The sequence below is a fragment of the Danio rerio genome, chromosome 8 (genome assembly GCF_049306965.1).
Source record: "Danio rerio strain Tuebingen ecotype United States chromosome 8, GRCz12tu, whole genome shotgun sequence".
Taxonomy (NCBI): domain Eukaryota; kingdom Metazoa; phylum Chordata; class Actinopteri; order Cypriniformes; family Danionidae; genus Danio; species Danio rerio.
In genome coordinates this window covers 15403338-15416286 of record NC_133183.1, presented here as the reverse complement: position 1 = coordinate 15416286, position 12949 = coordinate 15403338, and the positions used below count along the sequence as shown (strand labels likewise).

Below are 12949 nucleotides of genomic sequence, written 5' to 3'. Positions count from 1 at the left end.
TTTGAAATGTCAACCTTAAGCATCCCACCCAACTTGCATTATATGGACTCACTGATGGATTGTTTTTCTTACTTTGTGTACAGCATTTAACCAGTTTTTCTTCCTAAAGGTATGTGTTTTGGGCAGAAGGTGGGGAGTCTGCCAGAATTGAGCGTGTCGGTTTGGACGGGGAAAGCAGATTTGCATTGGTAGTTTCATTTGTACGTAACCCTGTCGCAATCTCACTAGGTAAGTATCTGCAGTACTAGCTTAGTTGTAAAGTCAAACCTCTTTTCACTCCATATGTTAATTCACTTTAATTTGCTTTTATTCATACATTAGTTTAAGGATGAGATTTAACTATACTTTATTATGTAGAATGGTGGCCAAGATTATTAGTATACTACATATTTAAAAGGTTTTTTTTAATTAGCCACAACTATACAAAAATCACTGTCAGTTTTGCAAATTCACGCAGTCATGAGACTTTACAGAAGAAACCAAGTTAGTGTGACATTCTCAGGAAATATATGGCCTTTATGCCACTAGATGTGCTAATTGATTTGTTGCAAAAGGAGGAACTCAGCAAGCATTTTTGTTTTTAAAAGATGCCTAATAGATGTCTAATAGACATCTAAACATAGTTATCTTGGCTAAAACAAGGCTAAATCAGTAAAAATCTACTAGACGTTTAAGAAAAGCCCAAAACTAGACTAGTCATCAAATAAACAGAAATGAATGACTAAACATATAAAGTCTAATCTGTATAGATTTGGTTTATTTTTAGGTGTATATTAGATTTTCACTGGCAGCCCAAGTTTAGCCTTGTTATACCCAAGCTGTCTACATTTAGATGTCTATTAAACACAGAATTGTTTGCTGGGTACCGACTTCCACAGTTTTTAAAACCTTACACACGAGTATATACTGTACTGTTCTGAAAGATTTTTAAAACCAATTCATTGAGATAAATGATTTCATGAAGAACCTTAAACATTAAGGGAATATTTTTATTTCACAAAATCTTTTTAATATTGGAAACAACCCAGCAGGCACACAGCGACATAAGACATTATTATTAGGTAAGATTTAGGTCGTGACATCTGGTGACTAAAATTCAATCTCTAACCAGCATCTAAGGACAACCAGGAATAGAGATTTAGCATGGACGGAGGGGACGCACCCCTCACCAAAACCCCTCAATTATAAAAGTTGTTTGCTGGGAAATCTCTCAGATAATCTTTTCAGATCTTTCAGATTAATTATTAAAACAAATCATTTTAGCCACCACTGTAGAAAAGATGTCTCTTAAGCAACTGTTTTTCAACTTCATATTTTACTTCACTTTTCATGCATTCAAATAATCAGTTCTCCCAAAAAACATCATTATATCATTAATAGGATATTTTACATGAAATCTGAGAGCTGTCTCATACTTCATAGACCGGAATGAGGGGACTTGTGGAGCTGCGCATTGATGGACTTGCTCTTCAGTGTTTGGAAGTTCAGCAGTGAAATTTAAACAACTGAACTGAACTTAAACTCTGAAAACTGGAACTTCTGTTAAGCTGCTTTGGCACAATTTACATTTTAAAATGACAGAAGAAATAAACAAATAAACAATGATCCAAATTCAAAAAAGAACAAAAAACATTGTCAAAACTGTCCATGTGACTTCAGCAGTTTAGCTGTAATTAAACAAAGCTCCAGAAACAATCTTTTGCACCAAAAAAAGTAAAAATGACAATGTTGACCAATGTCTTCTCTTTTGCAATTGGTCAGGGGGTGTTTTTACTACAGTACGTGCAATACAGCGTGTTGCGATTATAACATAACATAAGTGTTATATTACCAGAAGTAAAAGCACAGCCTGAACTTTACTATTTTTCCTGCTGCACAAAAGTGTTTTTGGAGTTTGATATGATTACAATTGAACCACTGAAGTCACATTGAATGCTTTGACAATGATTTTAATTATTTTCCTAATGGTTTGGAGACCCTTGCTGTCTATGAAGGATGAGAAAGCCCTCAGATTTCATCTAAAATATTGTATTTTGTGCTCTGAATATAGAATAGAACAACATGAGAGTGAGTAATTATTAACAGCATTTTAATGTTTGGATGCACTGATACTATAAGGATGCTTGTTTCATGTCTGAATAATAATTGTCATCTATGGTTGTTAGTTTTCATCACTGAAATATGATAAAAAATTATTTCTTTGCTCATCTAGATATCCCTCGTGGGCTTCTGTACTGGGCCGACTCCGGTCTGCGCTCAATATCAAGGGTTTTATTTGATGGACAATATAGAAAGACGGTTGTAGAGTCCAATGGATACCTGGATCAGCCATTTGGACTGGCCATATTTGAGGTACACAACACAAGCCTTTGGATTTTCATTTATTCATTTTCTTTTTAGTCCCTTTATTAACCAGGGGTCACCACAGCGAAATGAACGGCTAACTTTTGCAGAATATGTTTTACACAGTGGATGCCCTTCCAGCTGCAACCCATCACTGGGAAACACCCATACACTCTCATTCACACACATACAGTATGGATAATTTGAGAGGGTGCTAGATGCAGACCTGGTGCAGTGCAATCTGATGTGCATCCAATGCTTTTTAATGCTCTCACCTAACCCCACCCCTAACCTTACCCGTCACAGTGAAGTCACTCACTCCATTGAGTGCATTGTGTTTGAGATTGCATCGCTGAGTGATGCAATCTCAGCTTGCATCATAAAGGCTGCATCCAGATACTATTGGATAATTTAGCTTACCCTATTCACCTATAGCGCACGTCTTGGACTTGTGGGGGAAAGCGAAGCACCCGGAGTAAACCCACTTGAACACGTGGGCTTTAAAGCAGCAACCTTCTTGCTTTTAAGTGACAGTGCTACCCACTGCACCACTGCATGCTTTGCCTTTGTAATATTTAATTTATAAAACATACCAGTATCTATGTTCATGCTACTAGGACAGGAGTTTTGTTTTATGTTGCTAGTATTTTTCCATACTTAATTACTTGGATACTAGTTATTGTTAGTTACTAATACTCATTCGTTACTACTGCCTAATAAATAGACACTGGAAGAGTACTTATTTATCCGATACTAGCACTTTTTCATTAGAAATGTGTACTTAATTATCATATTATAGTACCAATTAAGCAAAGTAGTACTTCTTATTAGTTACTAGTACTTTAGGTACTTATTAGATACTAGTAGATATTTCAGTAGGTACTAGTATCTATTGTAATATAGGTAAACATATTTTAAAACATATTGATTAAATAGTGAGTCAAATATTGTTGTTGACTTCTTCGTCTTTAAGATATGATCTGTTCAGTTTTGGATTAGTTGTATTCTATATGCATATGACAACTCTACATTTTATGTACTAGTTGTAGTTATTCTTTAGGCAAGTACTTATTAGATGCATACTAGTACCTATTATTATATGCTCATGCTTAATCATTAAAAACAAATACTTATTTATTTGATACTAAATAGAATAATTATATATTGTATTATTAGATACCTGTTTTTAATTATTTGGTGTAAATAGAATGTCATCGTGGTAATGGACGCAATTATTTCTCTGTACATTTTATGCAATTTTTTATTGTTTAATGAAACTATTGGTAATGTATATACTATATGTAATGAATTTTATAATGAAGTGGTGTTTAGTTGCTATTGCTGGATTTTTTTTTTTTTTCTTTTCCAGAGTCGAGTGTACTGGAGTGATCAGTTGACCAACTCTATTTGTAGTGCAGACAAGCACAATGGCACCATGCTCAGAGTGCCTCAGAGACTGGGTTCTGCTTCACCAGCTGGACTGGTCATCCTTCACCCACTGTTACAGCCTGCAGGTAGTCTGAAATCTTAACACTGTTTTCTAAAATCCCATTCAGACTGTCAGGTTACCTAACGCGGAGTTCAGACTGCATGATTTTAGCCCCAATTTTGATTCGCTGACAGATTTTGAGAAATTGCAGAGAAATGCTGAAATCACGGGTAAATCAGTGCTCGTTCACAGAAGGAACAATTACACAGTTTGAACTATCAAAGATGCAATCTGAGAGAATCGCCGATAAGTCGCAGACTCCAGTGAGGTATTTGGCATGCTGAATATCTGGAGCTGTCGGCGACTCTAAATCATGCCATGTGAAATGTGTTCTGATTGAAAATAACATTGGCGATCCCCTACAGCCAATGAGAGAGCAGCATCCGCTAGTATGGGTATCTGCAGGCCAGCGGGAGGTTGGGGGAGAATTTTAAAGCGCTTCTTTTCTGTCTATTTGGACCCAAGAAATCAAGAAAAAACTAGTGTATATTTGGCAGCAGCATTGTCTGTTTGACATGTCATCTGATCAATACCACACCACCAGTTCGAAAAAGAAAAAAGTTTTAGACAAAAATGCTAATTTCCTTCAAAGGCGAGGTGAGTAAAATACGAACATTTTTACCCCACTAAAAGCTGCTTTCTCACTATGTCGTTAATAACGCATGTGTTTGGTTGTGAGACGTAGTTTGTGAACCGAGACAAAGTTATCGGTAATTTTTTGATATGTAAAGTCATGCAGTATGAAACCCCTTTTCACCGATCTATCCTACAGTATAAATACAGCACCAACAGAACGCTACCCCAGATAGTCATGCAGTGTAAAAACATCTGTGGCATGACTACTTTGAAAATCGTGCAGTGTGAACTCAGCATTGCCCTAACCCAGGGGTGGGCCAACTCGGTCCTGGAGGGCCGGTGTCCTGCACAGTTTAGCTCCAACCCTAATCAAACACACCTGCTTATAGATTTCTTGTGATCTTAAAGACACTGATTAGCATGTTCAGGTGTGTTTGACTAGTGTTGGAACAAAACTCTGCAGGGACACCGGCCCTCGAGGATCAAGTTTGCCCATCCCTGCCCTAACCCATGAAACTGAAGAGTAGATAAGCTAAAGCAGCAGAAGATTAAATGCACACTTGGTGACACTCCTTTTAACAAAGAACAATAAATTAACTAAGGTGTTTTCATCTTTTGACTCTATTATCAATCGATTATATCATTAATCATGCTCAATAGTGTCAACACAACATTCAACACGCAGCATTCTGCTAAATGAGTTGAACAAAGTTAGGCACTTGAGTAAAAGTGCAGATAGCTAAATAAAATATTTCTACAGTAGAAAAATAAGCTTCTCTTTTTCAATATTACTTGAGTCAAACTAACAAAGTACTTTAGTTTTTTTAATTTACTTTAGTAAATGCACTTAGTGATGTTACAGGATGTTTATTTAGCAAAAATGGTGAATTTCCAGACTTACTGTAATAATCACACTAATAATTAGCGATAATTCAAGTGAATACATGTGAAACCACATTCACACGCTGAACCCCACCCAGATCAGTTTGCATAATCAGTGAATCTTTCTCTTTAGATCTTTTGATTCAGTGAGTCATTTACTGGAGACTCACTATGAAGGGATCATTTGAAGCTTAAGTTCACTCCAAAAATAGTAGAATGGGAAAACAAAATTAATCTCAATTCATGCAGCATCAGAATTTAGCATTAAAACATGAAGAAATATCCAATATTTTACAGCAAGCAGGATTAGTTAAAAGTGCAGTGGGTGATCTGCCAAAATGCTGATTGGATAGCATATTAGCTTTGGACGGCAGGGAGGGACTGTGTTTAAAATCCACGTCTCTTGAAATCACGAGCGTGCCCACCGAGACACGACAGCAGACAACCCAATTGATTCGCCAGTTAAAAGTGGATGGCTGGGCGGCGTGCAGGAATTTCACCTATTACTATGCCACACTTACACACTTTTTTAGACTGAATATTTAGAGTAGCGGTAAACAATATCGGGAGCGCGTCACAGGCTGTCATTGCACAGGCGGCAGGCATGCACACACTAATGGCGGATATGCGTGAACAGAGACTCTCAAAAGCCCAAATCTGCATTTGTTGACTGACAGTTTGAGTTACTTATTGGGATTATGAGAGATGTCGGTCCGACTCTATTTAATTGGATGAACATTTTTTTAGTTTTATGCCTTACCCAGAATATAAAAATACATATAAATACATTTAGATCATTTACCTTAATCATTGCTATTGGAATGTGAAGAGACTTTCAACCAGCACAATTAAAAATGTTTCTGAAGACAATCACCTACTGCACCTTTAATTACATTAGTTAACATATAACGAGAGCTGGGGGAGCAGAGCGAGGCCAGGGGAACAAACGTTATTAATGAGCAACACTTTTTTTTTGTCTCAAGAGTGCCAGGGAGGAGTAAATAAAAATAATGAATGCCAAATGAATTAGGGATTGGGATGCACATACATCTAATACTTTGTTTAGCTTAGATGTTGTTGTTATTTTATTTTTACATTTTAATAAAATGGAATTTGAGAAAAAAAGTTAATGTTTTATGTAAAAATTAGGGATGTAACGGTATTGTAAATACCGTCATACCGCAATATTAAATTTTTTCGATATTACCGAAGTCGCATGACTCGGTAAAACTATAGGTCTTCTGAGAAAATTTGCTCAGGCGAATGAAGCGAACGGGAGGTAGCTGGAACTTCATTTCCCATCAGCCCCGGCGTGGCCATAATCCTTTGCGGTCTGTTGTCGCTACAGATCCAGTAATGCGGAAATGGAGTGTGCTGCTAGTAGCGGAGATGAAAAAAAAGATGGAAATGATCGAACCTAAAGCGGGTGTTGTCGCCGCGCGCGTGCTGAATAGCGGTGCTGTCGCGCGCGTTCTGATCAGCTGTTGTGGCGCGCGTATTGTAAAGCGCCGAGGGGGGGTTGAGCGCGCATACTCAAGAGAGGTGTTATCGCGCGCCTACTGAAGGGCTGGACTGGACGGAGGTTGTGTCGCGTCGCGGGGGCACTTTTGATCGTTTTGGAAGGGCATTTTCTATCCAAGACTAAAAAGGGCATGTGCACTGCACAGGTTGAGCCCTATGTGTGCACGTGCCTGCAAGTTGGGGAATACGACTAATAGCAGTCATGGGGACTGCAGAAACACAGCACACTGTTCAGATTGATGCAGACATTGACTTGTACCGCAAAGAGATCTCTATCTCACTCATGGTTTGTCCTCTCAAGTGGGGGAAAGACAATGCACAACGTTACCCCACTGCTGTCAACATGGGCCAAGTCATATCTCTCTTGTCCCAGAATCCTCAGTCCCAAATGAGAGGGGTTTTTTCTGTTGCAGGGGACATTGTAAATACTCAGAGATACCAGCTTTTACCAGATTATAGTTATATGATAATTTTCCTTTAAACCCATCTCTATCTAAGTGAGTGATTAAATGTTAAATGTGATGAGTTTTTAACAATACTAAATTGAAACTTTATTTTTTTACATGGTTTAATAATTTTTTGTTATTAAAATTGAAGTTCCTGTTTCAAAGCTAACAGATAGATGACTAATTTGTATGTCATTGACACTTTTGGCACTTTTTTGGGAGTATTTTCAAAAGTTTTTTTTTTCCTGTAAATGATTCAATAAATACCGTACCGTGACATTCATACCGAGGTATTACCGTACCGTGAAATTCTGATACCGTTACATCCCTAGTAAAAATACTAATACAGCATTTATTCATCTTAGTCCTAACACATTATTAAAATCCAAATTTATGCTTGGTAACATTAGTTAACAAGAGCTAATAATGAATGACTTCAACATTAAGTTAATTTTGTTGAGAAAAAATTGTCATAATTTTTGTGATGAACAAGTTTCTACCGATGAAAACTAAATAAAAATTAAGTGATAATGATAACAACTATAATGAATAAAACCCTGACATTATTGTTGACTAGACGAAAATGTGACTGAAGGATGTTTTTTTGGAAAACATCTAATCAAAATTAATCTTGGTGTGTGTGATGTATGACGCACATTCGCACAGTATCTGGTCCACAGTAGATGTAGGATTTAATTATATCGTCTTCCATAGGAGCGTCTGTCTGATTAAACTATAATAAAATGGCAACAGCTGAGAGAAAAGGAAGATTCACAGTAGATGTCAAGACAAAAAGAGTGTTAACCTTATGGGAAGGAAATACCTTACAAAAATAATACAACTAAAGCGACATAAGCAGAATCGTCCTGAAAATCACGCAAAGGTATACTCTGATTTTTCTATTTACCAGAGTGTGTGCTTTTGCCCAACTGAAACAGAATAGCCTGTCGCTAGAGTAGATTTAGTCGATTAAAAGCTTATGAAATGTAGTCGACTAAAACTAAATTGATTCAGAAGACTAAAACCATGATGGAATTTCAGTCAAAATACTAAAACTAAATCTAAATCAAAATTTGCTGTCAAAATTAACACTGGTTTGGGATAAAGTACTGAAGACTGAAGACTGAAGGCCTTTATTCTGAAAACAACCGTCATGGATGTACTTAATCTTTTTTGTTTAATAACTACTAGCCACAAAGCCTAAAAATTTCTCTCAAAACAATGTTTCTGAGCTATAATAATTTATTAATACATTTATTAAAGGCAGCGACGCGGTGGTGCAGTGGGTAGCGCATTCACCTCACAGCAAGAAGGTTGCTGGTTTGAATTATAATATTTTGTAATATTAATTAAAATATTACAAAATTTCTCTTTCTTTCTTTCTTTCTTTCTTTCTGTCTCCTTCCTTCTTTCTTTCTTATTTTATATTGTTTAATTGTGCACATTTACTTTCATCAATAACAATGTTTCTGAATATATGATTGTGGTTGAATGTTAGTATTTAAATGATTGTCTGAGTACATTTTATGTGTACAGATTGGCTCTATTCAGGAAACAAACTAATTTATATTCACTTATTTAATTTGTACTTTACAATATGAAAAGTACATATTGTACCCCCCCCCCCCCCCCCCCAAAAAAAATCTCTCTCTTTAAAAAAAAAAGTAAAGTTTGATTTAAAAAAAAAGTCCTTTAATGCCAAGACTCTACTCTTACAACTAGAAAAGGTTGTTTATTGTCACCGAGTATGTTTGTATGGACACTAATACAGTGATTTTAATAAGATTAAGACAATATTCTGATTGAGAGTCTACTATATAAACAGCGATTTTTGATTACCCTAATTCAACTAAAGTCATAATCAAACTAAACGGAATTAAGATATGTGACGTATGCAGATTTTAGTGGCATTATTGAAGTGCAAAACAGACATGTAAACACCCTAATCAAACCATTACCGTCGTGTAGGATTTTTGCCGCATTTTGCGACAGGATAGTCAATACAAACACGGCTGTTTGACACTATTCTCTGCACCTACAGAGTCAGTGACGGACTACAGACACCTGCATTGTGAAATGCTGAGGTTTTTTTCCCCCATACGCCGCGCAGTATCACATACCATGACAACAACACTCTTCTAGCAATTCCTCACATCCAATATCTCGTTTGTCATGGGGGCATGAATGAAATGTTCCTGAATGAAAGTGAAAGTGCCGAGTTACATGAAAGTTACATGAAACTCCGGAGGAAACAAGGATAGTGTGGCGATGCAATGACTTCAATTGAATTATGTGCTATAACATGTAAAACGGGATCATGAAAGGAACATTCATAAAGCAACTCATGTAAACATTTTAATCATATTATTGCCTTACTCAAATTAAAGAAACTAATTTGATTACTGATGTCCATGTAGATGGCGACACAGTGGCTCAGTGGTTAGCACTGTTGCCTCACAGCAAGTTCGCTGGTTTGAGTCCCAGCTGGGTCAGTTGTCATTTCTGTGTAGAGTTTGCAGAACATAGAAGAAAAACTATTATTTTATTTAACAATATATGATTGTGATTATTTGCATTTAATTTCTTCTTGCATTTTTAGACAAAGTTCTATCGCCATCAGAAATAAAGACTTCTTCAAACAAAGAACTCTTACCATCGGAAACAAAAACAGCACTTCCGGATTCACAGTTCACGCTGATGCTCACTTTGATTGGTGGGTGTAATTTCCATTATAACCTCAAAGCATTTCCCTTTTAATCTTTGTACTTTTAACATTGCTCACCTGTGTTTGTGCTGTGTCTAGCAGTCATCCTCAGTGTGCTGCTGTTTGGTTTGGTTCTGTGGTGGCAGAGATCTGAATTATGTGCCCATCGTTCAGTCTCTCTGCTTGGAGACGTGACGCTTAAAGAATCCCAAGATCCTCTTCTGTTATCCAGTCTACCTGCAGTACATGAACATCAAGTAAGAGCCAGTCATATTACAGAGACCAATCTCCAATCTCTCAATCATTTCAGTTCAGATAAATTAAGGAATATAAAAACTCCTCCCCAGTGGGATCTTTAAGCATCAAAAAATGTGAGAGCAATAAAGGTTTACTTACATCACACATTTTATATACATGTAGCATCAGCCTCTACTATGTGTTTTAAAATGAGACTTGTAAAAGAAGACGTGATAGTGTTGATGCCACATTCTTTAGGCTTTTATGGTCGACTAGGAAGAGCAAAGTTGACACACCAGAGCTCCAGAAGCAGAAAAACACAAATTGCAGTTTTCCTTACAGGTTATATGTCCAGCCTAGGTCTTCATCAGACTTAAATAAAAATATTTGTTACTTTTGGAGATGTGGTGTGCCAACTTACCTCACCCAGTTTCATATTGTTATTTTTGTTTTGTTTTTATACCCACATTGAGTTTTTAGCTTGTTGCATGTCAAACCTGTGTTATTTAGTGCCATATATATAGTGTCAAAATAGCTTAAAGGGGCTAATAAGATTGACGTAAAATTAAAGCCGAAATAAAACCAGTAAGACTTTCTCCAGAAGTAAAAATATTATCAGACATACTGTGAAAATCTCCTTGCTCTGTTAAACATCATTTGGAAAATATTTAAAAAAGAAAAAAAAATCAAAGGGGGGCTGATAATTCTGACTTCAAGTGTATATATTAAAATTATGATACCTTTTACAGTAGATAAAAATAATACTTTTCACAACCTTTATAATAGTAGCTTTATCGTTTTAATTTTGTTATACATTACTTGTTCTTTATAAGTTCTTCCAAGGTTCTTTGCATGCACAATAATTAGAACATCCAATATATTGCAATGAAATCAAACTAATTTGGAAATGGATTTTAAGATGGACAATATGGCTGCTCAATATATAATTTCATCATCAATATCGCATTGTTTGCATCTGCAATAGTCACATCGCAGGATCTGCAATGTCGAATCGAGATTATAGTTGACTGAGAGGCAAAGTTAAAACACTCATGAAATTGTTAAGTTACTGAAATGTTTTTAGGGCTCGTGAATGTGTGTACAGTTCAAGCCAGGTAAGTTATTATACTGTTTATAACATTAAAAAATATTATTTGTAATAATTAGACTCTCAAAAAACTGTTTATTTCACTTGCTTTTTTGCTTAACTGTATTTATGAATGCTTGTGATTGATTTATTGTATTTTTTTAGCATATGTACCTCGCTACAAAATTATCACACAGTTCGTCTAAAATGATATTATTCCAGTCATCTGGTGAAAACATACTCAATATTGCAATATGTATCACGTCAGTTTTTTCCAATATCGTGCAGCCCTAATGGATAGTGAAGTAAAGCAGTGGAGGAAATCACTATAAATTGAAATAATGTAATAAATTAGAATTAAATTTGCAGTAGGTGATTGTCTTCAGAAGCATTTATTGTTGTACTGGTTGAAAGTCTTTTCACAGTCTAATAGTAATGATAACAGTAAATGATCTAAATGTATTTATTTATATATTTTGGGTAAGGCAATAAACAAAAAAATGTTCATCCAATTATATAGAGTCGGACCGACATCTCTCATAATTCCCGATAAGTAGCCCACGATCGGTAAAATCATGCTGAATCAAAACTTTTTAAAAACCTGACTCAATATTAGAGTTACCTTTGCACGTTGGAGAAAGGATGACACCATGTCTGAAGGATTTCTCTTAGACAGGTAATGTTCTGTTTTAAAACAGTTTTAGCTTCACGCAAAGCTGATGTAAAGTTAGATGTTGTTGTTATAAATGGGTTATATCTTTACAGAAGTGTTGTTCAGCTACTAAAATCTTTCAATGAAAGATTGATAAAACTATTTTCAGTTCTATAACGGACCTTTTACAGCATCGATGATGTAGATTTTAATTAGTTTAACAACAAAATACAAGTAAATATCGCTATTTCACCTAGTCTCTCCCTATGTTGTTTACCATACAACTCTAAATATTTGCTTTAAAAAAGCATGTCAGTTTGGCTTGCTCGCTGCCGGACAAGCAGTAGTTGCTTTTAACACATGAGAGAGGGTTCTTTTGCGGTGCTCGTGTTTTAGGAGGCGTGGCTCTAGACGGCAGGGGAGGGACTGTGATGATTTATGCTAAGCTGTTAGCATTGTGGAAGATCACCTACTGCACCTTTAATTATACTTTATTAGCTCATTCATTAGAAGGATGATTTAACATTTAAGTTGAAGGTGTTATCCAAAGTTTCTTTAAAAAAATAGCACTATATTATACTACTTTTGTTTTCCAGTTCTCAGTCATGTATAATTTAATTTGACTTCAAATTGAAGTGACTTTTCAAGTTATGATTAAACAGCTGATCTGCTAATGATTTAAGGAGAATCCAGACTTAATCTAAACTTAACCTTTTTTTCCAGGCAAAAGATTGGTACACAATCCTGACACAACTTAAAATAATTCAGAATTTCTGCCAAGAGAGAAACAGACAGAGAAGATTGCATAAAATCCAAAACATAATGTAAAAAATTGTAAAAATAATTCTCAATTTCTGCCAGGAGAGAGATAAACAGAAAAGATCAGCATGAAATCCAAAACACAACTTAAAAATAATTCTCAATTCTTGGCAAGAGAGAAGTGAATTTCTGCTGAGAAAGATAGCAGGAGCATGAAATGGAAACCACAACTTTAAAAAAAATTAAGAATTCC

The 12949-nt window shown here is 35.8% G+C and overlaps 2 protein-coding genes across 3 annotated transcripts in view; one reads left to right on the top strand and one right to left on the bottom strand.

The window, feature by feature from the left end:
- The window catches only part of LOC100002381 (novel protein similar to vertebrate pim oncogene family), a 48804-nt gene extending 38605 nt beyond the window's left edge, over positions 1-10199 (bottom strand). The window contains exon 1 of the mRNA XM_073910120.1: positions 10040-10199. The gene's annotated coding sequence lies outside the window, so the exon portion shown is untranslated. The remainder of the gene's footprint in view (positions 1-10039) is intronic.
- LOC100536757 (low-density lipoprotein receptor) overlaps positions 1-12949 on the top strand; it is a 35597-nt gene that overhangs the window by 21045 nt on the left and 1603 nt on the right. The window contains exons 7-11 of one of the 2 annotated variants that reach the window (XM_021478380.3): positions 110-228; positions 2213-2352; positions 3713-3857; positions 9857-9970; positions 10064-10218. In XM_021478380.3, the coding sequence (XP_021334055.3) occupies positions 110-228; positions 2213-2352; positions 3713-3857; positions 9857-9970; positions 10064-10218 (673 nt within the window). Of the gene's footprint in view, positions 1-109; positions 229-2212; positions 2353-3712; positions 3858-9856; positions 9971-10060; positions 10219-12949 lie in introns of both variants that reach the window. The other variant, XM_021478379.3, reaches the window with a different exon arrangement.